We start from the raw sequence: 21,542 nt of genomic DNA, 5'->3' as shown, positions 1-21,542 counted from the left end.
ACAGAATAATAACATTATCTAAAATTAAGATAAAATATTTGCATTCTCTTACCTGGGTTCACCACGGGCATTCTGTTGAGAGGAGATTCACCTTGATTGGGTGAACCATTGTTGTTGCTCCCACTGACATGGTTCTGAGTGGGACCTTGGCTGTGGTGTTGGTGAGGCTTGCTATTGTTGTTTGGCCCAGTGAGGCTATTATTGTTGCCACTGTTGCTGGTTCCTGGATTATTTTGGGAGTTATTCCTGTCCCACATGTTTACACTCTTGCTGTAAGCACTGGGGTCCCCCCAGGTGGAGGTCCCATCATCAATTTCCATTTTGCGACGAATAGAAGAAGGAGAGGGTTCTTCCCAGCCTGTGGCCTCATCTCCCAGCTCCTGTCGCCCTCCTGATGCCCAGCCAGAGTTGCTCTGTTTCTGTTGCTCAGAATTTGGGCTGCCCCATGATCCTATTCCTCCAGCTCCACCGTTGCCACATGTGGATTCCTGAAGTTTTCCACCCCAACCTTGGGCTGAACCATTGGAATGTTGAGCATCACCCCAACTACCACTCTGTGCTGGTGCTGCTTTACCCCATCCTCTCTGTGTTTCTTTCCAGTTTCTGTTGTCAGGGTCCCAGGAGGAACTTCCAGACCCATTCTTTCGCATTTCTGAAGGGTCACCCCACTCTCCACTATTCCCACTCCCACTACTTCCCCAGCCTGAGGAAGTTTTGGTTCCATCACCCCAACCTTGTGTTTTCTTCTGAGAAGTACCATCATTCCAGCTAGGGGACTTTTCTTCAGCCCAGGATTGGCCATTAGAACCACTGGTATTGGGACCTTCAGCAACAGGATCACCCCAGCTACACTGGGATCCATTGGGAACCTTTTTATTTGCAGGAGGTTCCCCCCATCCACTGTTATGCTGAGAAGAGACTGAGACTGATCCTCCCCAGCCTGCATTTGGTATGGCTCTGCAAGATCCCTCACTCTTGCTTGTCTCCATTCTAGGAGGTACACTGAGGTTGGGACTGGCACATCCTGGAGGAGGTGGTGCAGGTCCAGATGAAGGTGTGTTGGAGGAAGACCCCCAGACATCAGTCTCTGCACCATTCTTTTTGTCTGGACTTTCTTCCATTTCCCAAACAGTGTGTTGGCGAACTGGAGTCTGTCCCCAGCCTGTGTTGCAGAGGACACGTGGGTCCAAGTCCTGTCTTGGGAGCAAAGGGGCCAAATCATCACTTGAGGACCTTTCTCTTCTTCGTGGGTGGCCCTCACTACTGTCCCTGCTGCCCTCACTTGCTGGAGTATCAGGGCCCCAGGAACTCATATGGTCATGGGAAGGACCATCATTCGCATCCCATCCTGTACCTTCAGTGCTTGGTTGTTTGCCCCAGTCACCCCAGCCACCACCACTGCTACCTCCCCCCTGCCCCCAAGAGGAAACGCCTGCAGAATCCCAGCCTGCGTCCTTTGATTCTGCATTTTTGGCATTGCCGTTGCCCCAGAAGGCAGTTCCATCTTCACTGGCAGGCTCAGTAGGTGACTGACTGAGGTTTCCTCTCCAGCTGTTCACTGGACTCATTGGCTCTGGTTTAGTGTTATTTGGTCCATCACTTGTAAGGTTAGGAGGTTTCATGTTGAAAGATACATTTGTGGGTGACTGATGCTGTTCTGGGACATCCGGGTTGCCCCATGCACAGTCCCCTACCAGGTTTCCAATTTCCATTGAACCAATGCAACTATTTCCATTGGTGCCATGAGGTGGTGCCACTCCTCCTTGGCCACACATACTGAGCGAAAGTGGATTTGAGCAAACCATGCTACTAGGGCCTGACCCTACCCCAGGACCCTCATGTCCAAGTGCTGGCCAAGCAGCAGGGTTAGCACTGGGATTTAAGTTAAGATTAGAGGCACCCCAGTTGGACTGCCCTCTACTGCCCATGGACAAGTCAATCTTTCCCTCTGAGACCCAGCCCCTGGTGGGTCCACTTTGACTAGAGACCATATTAGAAGAGAGATTAATGCTGGCTTTGCTAAATGGGTAATGACCCTGCTGGCTAGCTCCTGTAGCCATAATAGTGCTGCTACTGTTGCTGACGACCTCTGATGTGCGTTCAGGGTTCAAGGTGCATTCTGGTGTCTGTTGGCTGTTGCCGTATCTATTGGAAGGCCAAGTGTCGGTGTCGTTACAGTTAATAATCACTTTATCACGGTTGCTGCTGTTGCTTTTGCTGACTGGGATGCTCCAAAGACAATTTTCATGCTGGGCTCTCAGTCCACTTTGATGAGAAAGTCCTGTAAAATAAATAAATAGGGTGGATGTTATGTAGCAAAAAGAGATAAAAAAAACTATATATATACACACATGACGCCATTTATCTTAAACTAAAACCAAGGAATATGAATATATAGCATCTCCATCACTTAAAGGGAAGAAAGAGGTGGAACGGTGTTCATTTACTGGAATAAAACCAAGCTTGTCATCCATTGTTTTTTGTGGTCTTCACCAACATGTTCCACAGATACTCAAGAGGATGCATACTAAACCAATATGTACACGTTTCTCTCTCTCACTCTCTCTAACACACAGCATTACTTCTTTCTAGCTATACTCAATCATGAGCCAGCAGGTAATCGATGGTGTTAAATTATAGTGAAAAGCAGAAAGGCGGCATTGATCTACAATGCAAAAGCAAGTGCACTCTCCACAACTACTAAGAGTGTTCCTTAGAAACAGTACACAGATGTATTATCGAGCCCCTTAAAGGGGCATGTGGCAACTAAATGATTCACTGCATAAATCAAATATGGTGCCCATGACTAACCTAATGTTTAGTTAATAACAAGTACATTTTTTATTCATTTCCTTGGTGAGTGCCTGCTTAAGCAACCAGTGTATTCTTTGTAAATTAATTTGCTCTTTTACTAGAATGATACAAAGACTTAAAAAAAAAAAAAAATTCTGTGTCAGCTCAAATAGATGTGAGGTTTATGATATCGCCAGGCCACAATATTGCCAGTGCCTCATAATGCAGTTCTTCCATCTATACAATTATCCCCTCATTTCGCCACAGCCTCATTCAAGCTACAGTGCATTTCAACATCAACCATGCAACCACTGCTTAAGTTTTCACTATCAACAAAGTAACAATTTAGCTGAAATGTCATTAGTTTGACAACATTTGAATAATCTTACAACTTTTGAGTTTTCAAATTTTTGATGGAGCTCAGACAATCCAGCGACTTATTCTCCTGTAGCCAGCCGCTCTCAGAGACGCCATTTTATCAGAGCTGAAAGGCAGCCAGGAGAACAAGGCTGCTGTCTACAATTCTCTCACCCTCGCTTTCATTCCCTTTTTCACTTTCTCCTCACATACCTTCCTCTGCTTACTCTCGCTATTAGTCATATTCTCTCCCTTCAGAGGGAAAGCAACAGAAAGAAGGCTGCATGATAAATTAATCACACATAAGGCGGAGGCTTTTTCCTTTCACATTCTTACTTGAGCATCCAGAACAGAACAAAGCAAAACAAAATAGAAGACACAGGAAGTGGGAGTTTATATACCTAGAAAGTAGCTCCACATTACTAGCCTAAAAAAAATAAATCGAGATACAAATTGTGACCATTCGACACCAACATACTTCTGCAACTACTGTCTAAGAGTCTTTCTACAGCATCCTTCCACCGCCTGAAGTACCTCTGTCTTGAATGAAACAATAATTTGCTGAACTGTGTATCTGTTTTTCATCCTGGTGTATGCCCAGGAAGTTTTCAAACTTTGGAAAATAACATCAGACCTTTTGGCATGTTTACCTAACAAATTTAGATTTTCTTACATTTTGCTTTAATACAGTCTACAATTACAGCTTTCCAGTGCCAGACTTTCTCTAGCCAAAGTTTCAGTGACGTAAAAGACTGTGCTTTTGTCTGAAAATAACTTCCTTTCATACTAATTCTGTTTTCTGGATCAAAGGCCTCACTTCTTCCCAAGAGCGGAATGGCAAACATGTTTTAAAAGCTCATCAGTCATGTTTTCCACTTGTCAAAGTCAGATCACAGTGTTCTTTTAGAAGAGCGCTGAGAGAAAGAAGAAAGAATTAGAAAGAAAAAGAGTGAGGAAAAAAAGGAGAGAGAGAGAGAGAGAGAGAGAGAGAGAGAGAGAGAGACTCAGCTGGGGAGAGACACTGTGCTAATGAAGCTAGAGGGGGCTAGGCAAGTGAGACAGGGACCATATCTAGTTTAGACATGGATGAAATCATATCTGTGACATAACTCAAGCACCACCCTACTAATTTTGCATGTCCACACCTTTAAACCTGTCTCGATGCCTGTTCTATAACAAAGCTAATCAAATCTAACAAATATAAGTGCTGTGATTTAAACTGTTTAATGATTATATTTAACATCTCATATTTCTGATGCTTTAAACATTTTAAAACTAAATACCAAAATTGAAATCGCACTGAAAAAGCAGCTCTCGAATCTTGTTCTGCTACCAAGAACTGGAACTCTTTCAGCTGATCCAAAAGAGGAGAGAAGTCACTTTTCTTTGTATTCACACGGTTCATGGACTGAAAATGGACTTACGTCGAACACGTTTTGTGTTCACTTTAGTTGTAATATAACAGCTAAAACAGATTTATTTATTAATAACATGCTGTGCTATTGTTTGCACAGTACAACCCTCTCTGGAAGGACATCTTTGAGTTTAGATGTTTTTTGAGTGTCCAGTTACGACACATACATTTATATGCTTTTAGCAGATGCTCTTATCTAAAGAAACATTGTACTCCAGTTAAACATTTGATCAGTTCTTGCTTTTTCTGGGAATCTAACCAATGACCTTGCCATTCCTAGCACCATGCTAATTAATTTAGATGCCCATTGAAAAGACAAGTCTTTGAATGCAACAATAAATCTTATGTACAGGTGCATCTCTAAAATTAGAATGTTGTGGAAAAGTTAATTATTTCAGTAAATCAACTCAAATTGTGAAATTTGTACATTAAATAAATCCAATGCACACAAGACTGAAGTAGTTTAAGTCTTTGATTCATTTAATTGTGATGATTTTGTCTCACATTTAACAAAAACCCACCAATTCACTATTTCAACAAATTAGAACACTTCATAAGACCAATAAAAAAATAAAATTGTGAATTGTTGGCCTTCTGGAAAGTATGTTAATTTACTGTACAAGTACTCAATACTTGGTAGGGGCTCCATTTGCTTTAATTAATGCTTCAATTCAGCGTTGCATGGAGGTGATCAGTTTTCCACAACATTCTAATTTATTGAGATGCACCGGTGAATGCTCTACAGATAATGGTCTGGTAAAAACAAAACCACATAGAGCTTCTCTAAGGCTGAGTCATTTAATAATTATTATTAAAGGAAACCACTTACTAATCAATTACCAAAAAAAAATGTTGTTCTGCACATCCCAAAATTAAACCTTCAGTTCAAAAGACCATTTCGTAATTTCAAATAAAAAATTAATTGTTCTCTGCTTTTGATGGTGTTAAAATCTCAGAAGCATGCACATCTAAAATATTAATTAGCAGAAAATCAAATGCATTTGAAACAGTGAAGACAATAATTATTCAAGAGTTGACAAAGCCATTAGGAGCCATGGAACAGCCGGTGTGCCGCTGTTCCCAGGGATTCCCCTCTGTTCTTACACCTGCCATTAAATTTGGCAGATTGGAGTGAATTGCAAACGCTCTCAGTCATCAACCAGAGGGATGTAGGGGAGGGGCCCAGTAAACAATAATTGCAAAAAACACTAGAGACAGAGTCCCTCAACCATGCCACTCCCATGACCTCAGGCATAGAACAAGACTTAAGAGGTCAATGGCAGGCTTTGTTAGGGTGTAGCAGTGTGGGGGACACAATCCCACCCTCTGTCTCTAAATCATAGCCACTCTACACTTCTATATCCCAGCTGGGCCATGAGGAGGAATACAATGTCTCTATCAAGACATCAAATGATAAAAAAAAAAAAAAGTTCATCTCTATTCACAGACCTGATATTGGTCAAGTGAAAAGCCTGTTAAACTAAATAACTTATTTTCTCCTTCAAAAACAGAACATGATTCTCACCAGTGTGCCGTTTGCTGGTGGGCGTCTCGGGAGGGGAGATGACACCGGACTGAGTGCAAGCAGAGGTCGGGTTCAGAGTGCCTGTAGGTAAAGGTTGACCCCTCTTCAGTAGCTGCCTCTGCTCCTGCTGTCGGAAGCGTGGAGGAACCTCTCTGGGCACATATCGGGGACTGGGCTGCTGTAATGGGTGTAACTGATGTTGCAGGGAATAACAAGGGCTACGCTTGCCATTGCTGGTGGTGGCAGCAGAGGGTACAGGCAGGTTCAAGGACAGAATGGGGCTTGAAGGGATGGTGGAATTGGGATTAACAGAGTCTGGCACTGCGAGAGAAGTGGAAATTTAAAGACAAAATCCAAATTTAGAGAAATGAATTTATAGAAATAAGTGGCAATATATCAAACTACAATAAAATACCAATCATCTTACAGTCTTTGTTAATTTTTCTAAGCTGCACCACTAAAGCTTTTTTTTTTTTTTAAACTGTAACTATACAAACACGTACACGTACACGTACACACACACACACACACACACACACACACACACACACACATATATTAGGGCTTTAATTGCATGATGTGATGATTAATTAATCGAATTAATCACACAAATAAATTTTGAGAAATTCCTCCCAAAAGATAATTTAAAGTCATTGTTGTGTAAATCATCAAACAGCCATTACAAAAAGTAGGTTCGGCAAGAAATATTTTGTTTGACAAAATGTATTACATATAGCCTACTCTTTTGGACCATGTGAGTTTTGGGTTGGGTGTACAATAACTTTAACTAATAATTTATTTTCTTCGTTTTATTATTATTATTATTATTATTATGAAAATATGACATTATTTCTATATTAAAATGATATTCTAAATATTAAAATTAAAACTTCCAGTAGGTGGTGGTAAATGTCTTTACCCAAAAATTTGTCATTAATGACTCACCCTCATGTCGTTCCAAACCCGTAAGACCTCCCATTCATCTTCGGAACACGGTTTAAGATATTTTAGATTTAGTCCGAGAGCTTTCGGACCTTAATCAGTTAAAATTAGAATTAGAATTTGTTGAAGTATCGAAAATACATTTTGGTACAAAAATAAACCACTAATAACCAAAAGGTATTTTCAATGCTTCAACAAATTCTAACTGACCCTCTGATGTCACATGGACTACTTTGATGATGTTTTTATTACCTTTCTGGACATGGACAGTGTACTATACATACATTTTCAATGGAGGGTCAGAAAGCTCTCGGACTAAATCTAAAATATCTTAAACTGTGTTCCGAAGATGAACGGAGGTCTTATGGGATTGGAATGACATGAGGGTGAGTCATTTTTGGGTGAACTAACCCTTTAAGTCATCAAGTCATTAATTCATTCGTTTGATTCGTTCAAATGGCTGATTCATTCAGGAGTGAAGTAAACGGTTCTTTATGAATGGTTCACTGAATCATTAGGCTTGTTCGACTTGAACAACACCGATCGGTGTGTGACATCAAAGTACCGCAAGAGATTAGACAACAGACGACTCCTTGTGCTTTTGAATCGCTCTCACGGTAATTTGATGTCATTCACAGATACATACACTGTGCTGTGCCACTTCAAAGTCAACGCATATGCCAATGGTTCAATGCACCAAATGGTTCACCTAATTTGTTCAAAATGTGGATTAAGAAATGAAATGCCACTGTAGGTTGCTCGGGGATGAAAAGTTCTGATTTGTCTTTATCTTCTGGTTGGCAAAATTGAGCATAACAGACCACATTGTGTCTAAAATAACACAATATTTATTAACTTATAAATTAACTGTCTTATTTTGGCATTATCCTTATTCACTATGCCTAAATGATTAATTAACATTTTGAGCTGTAAAGTCAGATTTCAAATTTTTTGCCTATGTCATTCAATATTGTTTGTCACATCCATGAGCAAAGAATAGTCTGACAACAATATAGCATGTGTGGATGCAGTTGGATGTTACAACAAGTAATGCTGTTTCAACTAGTCAGCTAGCTAGCATTTAACATTTCAAGTTCTGAACAGCAACCCTGGTCACTCATTCAAAATCAAAAGTCAAAAGGGGGAAAAAAATCTGACCCACAACGTCAGAAATTATTATAAATTACTCAGATCACATGCTTTCTCATATGGGGTTTGCTGGAAAAGGGTTTTTTTTTTTTTTTTTTTTTTTGTGCTTTAAAAGTCTAAATGGCATAAACCTTCAAGAAAAATTTATTATTACATTTAATTTTTTTAATAAACATCTGTCAATGGATTGTGCATATTCAGAAAGAGACCTCCTCAACAGTGTTTACTATGAATGCTGTAGAGGAAGAGGAGGATGTGGCAGTCCATGAACACTGACTACAAACCACTCAAAAAAAAAAAAAAAAAAAACCTGTCTAATGTCTATTGTGAAAAATGGGGAAAAGCTGCAAGCTGCAGTGACTAAAGACTACCAACAGTAGCAAGTCCCTTTGCCGGCCTAAGATAAATTTTCACAATTTCTAGGTATTCTGGGTAAACACTACACAGGAGGGCCATATGGGGAAAGGCTCTTTGAGAGATTTACACACAATGCTCAGGAGAAAAGAAAAGGATTAACATCAGCCTCAAGCACTGAGCAGCTCTGGGCAGAGTTGCTGTAACTCATCCCAGGTTTTGGGTTAAGGATAGTCACAGTTCGAAGAAAAGTCTTCATGCCAAGATGAGACATTTATAACAGCCTGAATTAAAGGAAATTAAATGATCTGGAAATTAACACGCAAGAATAAAACATGATCAATCAGCCCCATGCAGATCTTTGCACATTTAAAAAAACGAAAGCCTTGAGTTTGTCTCGCAGTTTGTGTCTACTGTGTGGGATACTTACAAACCAAGCAAAGAACTCTTAATGTTTTCCAGTTGTGAATTGAATACAGAGATCCCCTGGAGTCATTTAAAAACAGAGCACTGTTGGCCGCTGGCTGAAGATGGTGACGCACATCTATAATTACATTCTGCTCAGCGTGCCTATCCATCGACAATGCTTCCAGCCAATCAGAGCAGTCTTGCCTGTCTCTTTCTCTTCTGTGCCCTTCTCCTTCGCACATTTCCCCTCCTCCTCTACCCTTTCCCTCTCTCCATTCTCTCCTCCATCCCCCACAGCCTGTTCGACTCGTTCATTGTCCCTATTGTTCAAAGTGCTTGTGAATTCATTATAGGAAACAGATGGACACTGGGACCATGAGATCTTCACACTGGCAATCTCAGACAGGCAATTTGCTGTGGGGCCTCTCTCATTCCATCTCTTCCTGTCTGCTTCAATCTTGTGTTCTTGTGTTCAGTCTACAGCTCCATCTCTCTTTCTCTCTCTCTCTCAAAATCACACATAAGTAAGCACATACGTATGGCTCTTAATCCCAGAAAAAATCTGGAACCAATTCTCTTTAAAGTGTTCAGAAGCTAGAGAAGAAACCAAATCTTTAATACATTTATTACTGTACATGTCTGCTGTGTTTGGGTGGCAATCATCAGGGACACTGACAGAAAAATATCAGTATTAGTGCTTTTATGTTAATAATTGTTTGCATGTGTTTCCTTCTTTTATTGTCACAACAGTAAAAGTCTGGCTGTAGTTGAACATGCTAATTTCCTTCTAGTTTCCCTCTAGATTACCCAGAATTCCATCTGTCAGTTCAACAAATATGAAAAGATCCTAGACTCCCTTAACTCTTTTCTTCCAGTAAATATTAGGAGGTATATAGAACGTGTACATAATTCACTATCTAAATACAAATTCCACTTGCATTTGTCTTGGGATGATATTCGTTTAACGATGCAAAGAGAAAATGAGAAACTCTCAAAGGCGCACAGGCATGAACTGCTGACAAAGCGCATTATAGTCAGTGCAGAGGATGAGAGATGGTTCTTTATAATAATAATAATAATTATAGAAACTTTGGGCAGCATTTAAGTCATTCTACTTAGTTTTCAGACTGAAATTAAACCAAGGTTTAAACACTGATACAACGTTTCGACCAAAATGGTGCCGTGTGCAAGTTTGCAAGTTTGCATCGGAAGTTTCCAATGTAGAACATTTTGTTGATAATGGAAAACAAGGAAAGCAGTTTTTAAATCAATCTAGACTAGTTACTGGTTTCTGTTTTAGAGGATCGTTTTCATGGAAATATCTCAAATGTTTCAAGAGTGGACACAGTTGGTACTAATAGAATAGAGTTTTGAGACTACTAAAGCTTTTTCTTTTTAATGAAACACAAATTAAACTTTTCATTTAGCTTTAAATAAACATTTGGGCAATTAAATTTGGATAATTGGGTAATTGATATTGCAACGCCGTTTATGGTGTTAAATGTTTTTAGGCAATAAATTAGTAAAATTCTTCAGCAACAATTTAATTAGGCAAGGTTTTAACATCAAAATACACAAAGGAGGATGGTTCTCTCTTTTCTTCACTGAAATTCTATGGCAAGTCAATCTCCCTGGTTGTGAAAAGAAAAATGTAATACATAAGATATTTCTGCCTTTATCAGGGAAATTTTTAGGGAATCATCCTTGCTATGGAGAAAGTTGATCGTTCACCGACCTGTCACTTTTGGCATAAATCTGGTTCACTTTGTAGCTTATTATGGCTTATAACTACCCACTTAAAACAGGAAGTTGACAGCCTGACTGACATTTAAAACAACTAACCACAGCTATTTTGTAAACATCATATTGTGAAGCATTGTTCAAAGACGTTAAAAATAAAGTTAAAGCACATTACTGATACACAGAAACTAAAGAGCATTTTTGACACTTTCCTTTATAGTATATTTTTCTAATTCATATTATTTATTTATTTACATTATTACAATATCTAAATCTTCTAAATTCCAAAATGTATAAGCATTAAGCTGACATGGACTCTTGACAGTGATGAAAATGATCTTGGCCTTTGTAAATTTGCATAATCATGGAGTCCCTTCTGGATCAGGAGTTTGAAATCATTCTGACAAGTTCTAATGGACAATTGTAAACTGTTCTACTGTGACAGCATTGAGAGCTGCCCCTCCAATGTAGCACAGTTAAATAATATGATGAATGAAGGCCTCTAAACTGATTAATGTGTTCCAGAATAAATCAACATAACAGAATCTAAACTTTCATGATTAATTTGAGTATTTATAAATGTCAGAATTGAAGACCCTCCTTCCTTTCTGTTCAGGCAAATTAGCCGCTTATTAGACTGCAATTCATGAAAATCAGCCTCGTGGTGAGTGTTGACGTAATTAATTGGATGAGAAATTGCAAATTAATTGCATCAAGAATTTTGGTTTGTCAAGCAGAGAAGTGATGCTGTTATCATTTCCAAGACTGTAATTGTTCTGCTACAAAGGGAAATCACTGTGAACCTCAGAATACGTCCAATAAAAAAAAATGCATTTAAAATTTTCCATTACACATTAAAAAGTCAACTGACTGCAGGAAATTTTCATCCCAGCAGGGCATAATTGGGGTAGAAAATGCCTCAGTTTGAACTCTGTTTTATTGTGGCCTTGCTGTGCCGCACTAAGAAATTGGTGACCTTTGCAAAAAGCCACTTTCACTTACACAGTAAATGATTTTGCATGTTATGAGGAGATGTGCCTTTTTAAACAAGTCTGAATGTTCAAAAGCACAGGCATAGCTCAAACATGTTTACTGCTGCTGTGGCTACCAACTATTACCAAGAGATGTCTTTGAGGTAGGTTAAAGATTGCTACTATCTCTCATCTCAATGTCCTGATCTCAGACAAATCTTCCTTTATGTCCTCCACTTTGAAAACATTGGCAATCCCTGAAGACTATTTACATTTATTTTGAGTCCAATAGCCCATATCTAACAGAAGTTACTGAAGTTAATTAAGCTGTAATTATATAGATCTTCCACATTCATGTAAACATGGATGATGCACTAGATCGATATTTCAGAATAGAAATAAAGATAAGGCTGCATTTTCATGCCAGCCCTATGAAAGGTACACCAAAATATTAGGGGTGCTCCGATCACGATCAGCCGATCGTTAATACGCATCTCGTCAGTAAAGCCGGTTTTCTAATCAGCGGTAAATTCCATCAGGTGCGTGATTTCACATAGAGTAGCTGTTACTACACAGAGTTGTTGTTAATAGAGAAGATGCGCAAATCACGTTAATTTTCAGCGTTTATTGGCGCATCTTTTCAGTTAACAACGCCTCTGTGCAACCCCTACAAAATATCCATTTAAATCTGTCAATGCAAGCAAACAAAGCAGACAGAATCCCCAGACACAATAATTACTTAATGCACTTAATTAATGCAAGACTGGAATTCACCTATGAAAACTTTTTACAACTGCAATATTCAAAAAACTGATACAAATATTTAATAAGCTTCTAAGACTGCTAAGGCAACATTAAAGCAACACATACACTGATATGACCAAAAAACAAAAAACAAAAACAATGATGGTAGCAGTTTTGTTGCAATTAGAATTTATCAAGTTTTCAATAGTTTTCAATGGTACCAGCGATTTCAATACCATGCTGGTACCATGTGAAGACCATTGTGAATGATATAGTAACCATATGCAAATACCAAAATATTAGAGCTGGGTAACTACAGATAGTGTTGGGTCTTAGGCCATCTTGTCCTTCACCAATCGAGTTGATGTTTAGATACGGAGATGTTTATTAAGGTCTTGACTAGGGCTGGGCGATATGGAGCAAAAAATATTTCTCGATATATTTTGTTATTTCTCGATATACGATATATATCTCGATATCTTTACAGGAAAAATAATCCCCCCAAAACTACTGCAAAAACAAATATGCCAAATATTACATGTTTAGTGCCCTATGAAATGTTTTATGTTTTCTTCATCATATGTTTTATTGTTACCTGAATCTGTGATTTAGCATTTGTAATTATTTAAATGCATAAAAACAAATGTAATTTTTTTCCTTAACATTTGGTTATCAAATTAAGACATAAAACATTCATTTAATTTATCTTTTAATTATTGAAAATTAAGCAAACTCAATTTTTTGTAAACAAAGGGGCTTTATTATTTAACATAAAACATGGAAGAAATGTTGTGATTTTTTTTTTTTTTTGTGTCATTTCATTTTAATAGTAGTTTCATTTTAATAGCAGTAGCAGACCAGATGGTGGATCAGCATCTAAAAAGGACCTCTACAGCCCTGAAAGACAGCGGAGACCAGGACAACTAGAGCCCCAGATACAGATCCCCTGTAAAGACCTTGTCTCAGAGGACCACCAGGACAAGACCACAGAAAACAGTTGATTCTTCTGCACAATCTTACTTTGCTGCAGCATGGAACTGAACTACTGGTTTTGTCTGGTGAGAGGAGAACTGGCCCCCCAAATGAGCCTTTTTTCTCCCAAGGTTTTTTTCTCCATTCTGTCACCGATGCAATTTGGGTGACTTGACTTGACTAGTAGTAGTGGGCTATGTACATTCTGCTTAACAATAGTAATAGATTTCTGGCAAATATTGTTATTTTTTGTCATGAAGTGACTCTCAGTGCAGTTCTGTAGATGTTCTTCATGTGTTTACGTCCTAATTTAGTGAGACGACAGATGCTGAAATAACCGCGAGCGTCACGTGGGCTTCCGTGTGTGTAAATAAACAAAGCCGTGCTTCTGGGCCATTCATTAACAGAGACACATGCAGGATTCATATTTAATTAGACTTTTTCGGCTTAATATTTACAGATTTGCGATTTGATGTGAGTGCAATGGCTGACTTTTGATTAATTCATTCAAAATTGTACAAATTACATGGCATTCCACATTAAACTGTAAATTCTGTTATTATGTCTGGATTCCGCGATTTCGTGCGCATTTTCTGCATCACGGAAATCATAGGGCCCTACAGTAGATATTTGCCTGCTGTTCATCCGAGGCTGTTCATCATTTTTTTTTTTTTTTTTTTTTTAAATATCGAGATATCGCCCACCCCTAGTCTTGACATCTTAATTTTATGATGTTAATTTTTTTTTTTTTATCTCTGATGTTACACATGACATGGAGTTTATGCTAAGTTCAAGTACAGAATGTTGCAAGTGTGAGTTCATTTATAATTGATTTGATTCTGAGTCTGACCCTGAGAAACCCAAATTAATGTAAAATGTTATATTAATGTAGATATTATAAATTATATCTAGTAAATATTTTTATTTAATAAATATTTACAATATTCCCTAAAGTCTGAATTTTTACAATAGGTGTCAGAAAGCAAGAAACAATATATATATATATATATATATATATATATATATATATATATATATATATATATATTTTATAATAAAAAATAAAAAAACAAGTCCATAAATTAAATCCAGCAAACTGCTGATACTGAGGAGTGACACCCAGTATTACCCGTCTGGGTTTCCCTACAGCCCAGTGAACATATGCTAATGAAATAAAGCATGTGTCACCAAGCATTAGTCCGCACAGGCATGAAATCAGAGCGACAAAAGCTATCTTCAGACTAATGAGGGAGATCTCCATATCTGCTGACCTTACTACACATGAGCCGCATTAAATTTGTGCTGAATTACATTACTCTTTTGTTGAAATATAACAATATTGTATTTTTAAAGATGAAAAGGACTTTAAAGAGTACTTACCTTTGGTTTTCTGTTCAGTGTCCTGTAAATGAAAGCAAGAGATGCATTATCAGCAAAAGCTATGATATATTTCACACTACTTAGTGTTGTAGATTACATGTTATTTGCATAGTATGATGAATATTCATACCATATTTCTGTAGCAGGCTGACCTGACATTTTACTGCTAATAAATTATTTGGGGTTAAGGAGGTTCACAATTGTACCCAGCCCAAAATAACTGCAAGATTAAATAAGCACCAACAAAAAACAAAACTCTACTTCAAGTCTTAAAATACACTGTGCCTCGTAATCTTGACAAGAGATTATGGAGCAAATCATATTGGCACAAACAGTGGCCTGCTAATCGAGTGGAGACAGATTACAAACAGCCCTCTGTCAGAAAGGAGTCTAGGGGGAAGAGGAGTAAGAGAAGGGAGCAAGGCCAGAGTGCTAGTTTACATTCCCTGGTGCCGTTACAGAACTGTTATAAAGACTGTTCTTTTCTTACTGCCCTTTTAAGTACAGAACTTCAGAACACCGGGTTCAAAATAAAGATACTGGAGTACTCAATGTGCATTTGCTGAATCCCAAAAGATCTAACCACTGATTCAAACACAAATGACAAATTCTTAATAGGAAAAAGTCTTAAGAGATGAAAAACTGTTAACAGCCGTATTTTCTATCGCCCTACACCAACCCTACCCCTAAACCTAACCCTCACAGGAAACTTTCTGCATTTTTAGATTTTCAAGAAACTTCATTCTGTGTAATTTATCAGCTTGTTTACCCGTGGGGACCTCAATTTAGGTCCCCACCGTGACACGAGTCCCCATGAGTCTGTGTGTTTTCAGGTTTAAGTCCCCACCAGAATAGAAAAACAAGTACACACACACGTACACACACACACACACACACACACACACACACACACACACACACACACATATATATATATATATATATTAGTGGTGGGCATAGATTATTTTTTTTTAATCTAGATTAATCTCACTGTGATCTTGAAATTAATCTAGATTTAAATGGCTCATTCGAATTCTGCCGAAGGCATTCAGAATATGTGTGTTACCCAAATAAAACTGACAAACAGTAAGTCTTTGAGAAGGGGTTTATCAAGCTAGGTGGTGCATTAGAAAAGGGGCTCATCTCCTGTTTCCAAAATGCCTTTTCCAAAATCACAAAGTGCTTGAAAAAGGTGTAAACTAATTCCACATTGCACAAGGTGCAAACAACATTACGCCTGTTTCACACCAATGTTTACGTTTTTTTCAAGTTTGTAGGTGTCAAGGTACAGAAACCAAATAATTAAATGTAAAATAGCACTGGATAATCTTCAATGTAAAAATGAAATATACAATCAAACATACATTTATTCAGACACCTTCAACATTTCTCACATTATTACAGTTTTGCTATATATATCAAAAATGATACCTGGTGTCTGAATAATTTTTGGTTTGACTGTTAAAACTACAAAGTAATGCAGTAAAGAGCAGTGAGTGATTTTCATTTTCTTGGATTAACATTACAGCAGCCAGTCGCTAAATTAGGCGCGGTCCCTTTAAGAGACGATGAACGCATCCCATATAATACACATCCCATTTTTTCCCCTCAACTGTTTACTTTCACTTAAGAAATAACTGACAGTTTTTTCGAGCATAATTTCCAAGGTGGATATTTTGAAATATTTTGTATGTATTTGTCGGCACAAGTTCAAGTGTTTTGAGACACCTTTATATATATGTATTTGTGTAGCATTTCAGTTAATGTCTAAATAGACATTCTGAAACATATCGAAATCAGTCCGAAACTGTGCACAATATTTCATCCAATAAATAAATAAATAGAGTAAAAAAAAAAAAAAAAAAAAAACTATTATAAAGTATACTACAATTTCTGATGTTACGTGTAAGATTTAATATCACTGTCATCCATCAGTTATTGGCCTTATATAAAAAAAGTATAATATGTCTTCTTGGTCCAGGCTACCAGAAATGTATTTATTTTTTTGTTTCTTTTTTTAATTAAAACAAACTGACCGTTTTCTGCGTAGTATCCTTCTTTGTCTCTTCTTCTAGCGTTTTCTTTTCTTCCATCAAATGGTTATCTCCTCGTGATGTTCAGCTTCTCTCAGCTAGAGGACAGACAGGTGAAATATTAATAATTGTCAAGATGGAAGGATGTAGGATCTGCAAAATTTGGACAGTACAAGAACAGATACAATGTTTCCAGATCCAACTTTATCACTCTTTAATGTATCTGAAGACAGGTAATGGTTTCTGAGACCCAACCCGAGGCCAATTTGAGGGGATCAGTCTCTATGGTAAGTCTAGTTAAATCCAACACTGCAGTGACCAAAATCCTAATACAAAAAGTCTGCAAAAGGCATTGGTAAAACTATGACCGTGCATTGATTTGATAAATTGATTGTGCTACAGGGGTCCATCCACATTTTGTCAGTGCCAGTTGGTATCCTGACTTCACTTATCTCACTCATGCACAGTTTAGAAAGCATGACCTAGCCAAGTAGACAGATGATCCTCATCTTTCCAAATCTAAGACCATGTACAATATATAACACCCTAAATCTAAACGCATTTTCCACCCAACAACACACAATTAGATCTCAGAAGTCACAAGTCAGGTATTAATTCATAAATATACACGTAAACAATATACGCCAGAAATAATGGGGGGTGTCCTGTTGAGTTGCCAGTTAGTAAAGGAAAAGCTGTCAATCAGTGAAACTGCAAGTGACAACAGTGTATTGTGCTTAGAAACAACGCACTGGCAGAGAGCCATAGTATGGCTGGACCAATGCTTAGAGTTGCCAATCGGCTGTCCTGATTTAACCTCTGACTCAGCCTCAAACCCCTTCCATTGGCTAGTAAACTTATACCCACTTTTACTGTCCAATCAGAACACAGGCATTTGAGTCATTGCCATTCATACATCTTGGCAGAGGTCCAGAGCGAGAGGATAGGAATGGATCATGTTGAAATTACCCGGTGCATTTTGTAGAGTGGGACACTGAACAGCTTTATAAATATCCCCCACCCTTTGTCTGCTGGAATTTTCCAAAGCCTACCAGTTTAGCTGTTAATAAAATATAACCATCTGCTACAGACAATAGAGCAGATACAGTCCCATTAGGATTTGTGTAAACATACTGTATTCTTTGATTCTGATAAATTTGTTTTTAATGGAAAGAACATTCTATAATCAAATACTTGGTCCAGTTTATAATTTATTCCAGGTTTTACTTGCACATCATCACAAATAAATGTAACAATAAATTGTCTCTAATGTGTTTAGACATATTTTAATCAAAATACTGAAAATATACTCAATTTAATACAGTTTTTGCTATATTAATATAATATTTTTGAGGTTTATATATTTTTTCCCTCCCAATCAGAAGAACCATCCTTACATCATTACACAACCTAGGGCACTAAATCTACAGTAAATTAAGTCAAGTTTTTCAAAAATTAAGATTTTTTAAATGTTTAATTTTGAATGACGTTTAACAATTCATTGAATTTAGAATGTAATAATTAATTAAATAATATTAAACTATTAAAATTATGTTTAATAGTTTAACATTTTACATGACCTAAGCCCAATCCCAATTCTACCCCTTAGTCCTTCTCCTTTCCCCTACCCCTCCGTTTCGCGCATTCACATGAAGGGGTAGCGGTGTCTCGATTCTCTTTTGGTTGGAGATAGCCCTTCAAATGAAGATTTTTCGGGATCACACTTCAAACGAAGGGGTATGAATTATCTCGGCAACATGGCTGCTACAGCGAACAAAAAGACACATACACTGTAAACGTAAGCTTTTTTTGGCATAAATAAAGATTTTAACAAAAAGTAATAATTTGTTTTATGTTACATTCAATTGTGAGTTCATATTAATGGTCATGTTAATCAAAGAAATGTTTGCAAAAAACAAATCGCTAATATTTGCTAACATCACATCATTACAGACTGCATGATAGTCTGATCAGCACAGCATATGTCTGATCAGGGTGATAACTAACGTAGACATTGATGGGGGCTAATCCCCCCAATAATTAGAAATCGCTAAACCATTTTCTCAAATATTGCCTAATCGAGAGAGAGAGAGAGAGAGAGAGAGAGAGAGAGAGAGAGAGGGAGAAAGAGAAATGGAAGTTGCGTGTATTCGCGTCCATGTGTTTATCTTTTTAGAGTGAGTTTACTTAAAAACAGTGATTGTATCCTCTCGTCACTGGAAAATATAATGTAGCGATTCAGTATTTAAACTGTATTTAATAAAAGCGCTGACACGTTTATTTTTTCCTGGATGTGTGAGCTGTGCGATTTCCGATATGTGTGTGTGTCAGTAAGCAGCTCATTAATACAGAACGATAATTAAAGGCTCTAATGCACACCAGCATATGTGTTTATTATAAGAGCTAGACGACGAATGATGGCATGTGACGTCATGGTAGTGGTGTCCCAATCCTTGGAATATTTTCTCCCCTACCCCTTGACACTCTGTTTCAAGGGACAAGGGGAAGGGGTAGGCGGAGGAGTAGGGGAAGGGGAAGGGGTATAAAATAGAATTGGTATTGGACCTTAATAACACAGTGGCAAGATTCAATTTGTGAACCCTTTCAAAATATCTGGATTTCTTTTTTTATAACTGTATATGTAATACAAATACAAACTGAATTAACTAATAATACACAAACTGTGTTTTTTACATTTTTATTGCAGTGCAGGATGAAGACAGTCAATGAAACCTTAACTTTAGTAAATAGCAGATCCTCATTTAACAGCAAAACCTCAACTAAATATCTTCTAGTTGCTTACAAGACTATTGACCAATTTTGGTCCGTCCCTCCCCACAAATCTATTTCAGTTTATCAATATTTCTGAGCGGTCATGCTAGAACAATCCTCCCTAGATTATGGCACAAAATCTGCCCTGGGTTAAGGTAAGGGAAACACATATTTTCCTTTTTTCCCCCAGCCATTCTTTATTTATTTGTGTGCTTTGGGTCATCATCTTGTAGCTTCACCTAACCACTCCTGAAGTCATAAACTGTTGTACTGACATTCTCCACCAATACATCTTGATACATTTCATTGTTCTTTCAATGACAGCAAAGTAGCAGTGTCTGTTCTGTTACAGTTCACAGGGTTCGTACAGAAACTGCATAATGAAATTCCAGGACTTTCAAGGACTTTAAGGACTACTTTTCGTTTTCAAGGACTAAAAACAGAGATCACAATATTGTTATCTTTCAAATTCTGATAAATGAACTAATAAAATAAAATGGTATAAATAAAGTGCAGCACACAATGGCTGTGGCAACATGAAAATACACTATGGCAAAGTTATCGCTTTTCCTCATTCAAAGTAATTTTTTTATGAATATATGATTAACCTGAAGAGTAAAAGCTTCATCATACACTTGGAAAATTATAAATTATGTCATGCTCGTAGACACCAGGGGTGTGACAATACACTTAGATCATGAGAACAGACAAAATCCAGATACTTGATTCGATAGAATGAAGAAATTTTCAATGACAAAATATTTGTCTTTTAAATCACAGAAAGCAAAACAATGTATGTTGTATATTGAAACATTTAACTAATCTAGAGCCGTAACTAATGATTATCTTGGTAATCAAGTAATCTTAATCTACTGATTATATTTGACAACTAAGTAACCTGATATTTTAAGTGAAAAACAGGCTTTATAATGGCTACATATAAACTAACGATGAGGTAATAATAATAGGTTCAGATAAAGTATCAAAACCAATTAAACGCATGGTTTTTTTTTTTTTTAGCATTACTGTTAAAATATGTTATATGCCTATAAATAATATGAAAATAACCTAATGTGAGTACACTATGATTAAAAAAATATCTGCAGAGGGCACCAATAGACTGGCCATGCTTCACTTTACAGCGTGATTCAATGACATTTAAATCCATGTCATTTTAAGATTTGGCCACATGCAAACTCTGGGCCAGGGCTGGAATTTTTATTTTGAAATTGTGATGTACAACAAATCACACTAGCTTAACAGAAATATGTTGATATAGCCTACTCCTGTATTTGCATAGTTTTATAAATGATTTACGTTATAAATCTAGAGTTTTCCCAGAAAAACGTTAAGCAACCCAAACTCACAGTATATGCAAAGGAAGAGTTTGTGGACTGAGTCAATGGGAGGGTTAGAGAGCTGTCAGATTCCATTAAAAATATCTTTATATGTGTTCCTAAGAAGAACGGTAATCTTACGAGTTTGGAACGGCAAAGGCGAGTATTTAAAAGACAAAGTTTTCATTTTTGGGTGAACTATCCCTTTAAGTCTAATTACATTTTGAGCGACCAATGCAGAAATTCAGATATTTTCAAAGGGTTCACAAAAATATTGTACATATTGTAGTATAAAGCACATATTAATGCCTTATTCTGCAAGACAATATTTTAGATTCTTAATACTAAACCCGCACCTAAACCTAACAACCATCTTATTAACTATTAACTCTATATAACTCTATATAACTGTTTTACTTATCATTTTACTATAATTTGCACACATTTCTAAAATGCTGGAAAGTATTTAAAAGAACAATACTTCATAACTGCTCACAGTGACTAGGAGCAGAAAGAGAAGAAAAGTGCAAACATTTTAAATGGGTCTTTATTATGGCAGCAGCAGGTAGTATGCAATGCAGTTATAAAATTAGTTTTATAAACTGTTATTATATAGGCTATAACTATATTGTGTATAATTGTCTTTTTAAA

The 21,542-nt window shown here is 37.2% G+C and overlaps 1 protein-coding gene across 2 annotated transcripts in view; it reads right to left on the bottom strand.

Annotated features, from left to right (window-relative positions):
- The window catches only part of LOC127959272 (trinucleotide repeat-containing gene 6C protein), a 47,040-nt gene that overhangs the window by 19,156 nt on the left and 6,342 nt on the right, over positions 1-21,542 (bottom strand). The window contains exons 2-5 of one of the 2 annotated variants that reach the window (XM_052558335.1): positions 16,786-16,880; positions 14,750-14,771; positions 6,090-6,410; positions 53-2,281 (exon numbers count right to left, since the gene is read on the bottom strand). In XM_052558335.1, the coding sequence (XP_052414295.1) occupies positions 53-2,281; positions 6,090-6,410; positions 14,750-14,771; positions 16,786-16,842 (2,629 nt within the window). In that variant the 5' untranslated portion in view covers positions 16,843-16,880. The remainder of the gene's footprint in view (positions 1-52; positions 2,282-6,089; positions 6,411-14,749; positions 14,772-16,785; positions 16,881-21,542) is intronic. The other variant, XM_052558336.1, reaches the window with a different exon arrangement.

The sequence above is a fragment of the Carassius gibelio genome, chromosome B6 (genome assembly GCF_023724105.1).
Source record: "Carassius gibelio isolate Cgi1373 ecotype wild population from Czech Republic chromosome B6, carGib1.2-hapl.c, whole genome shotgun sequence".
NCBI lineage: Eukaryota > Metazoa > Chordata > Actinopteri > Cypriniformes > Cyprinidae > Carassius > Carassius gibelio.
Note: the sequence above shows the minus strand (reverse complement) of the source record. Positions and strands in the feature narration are given on the sequence as shown.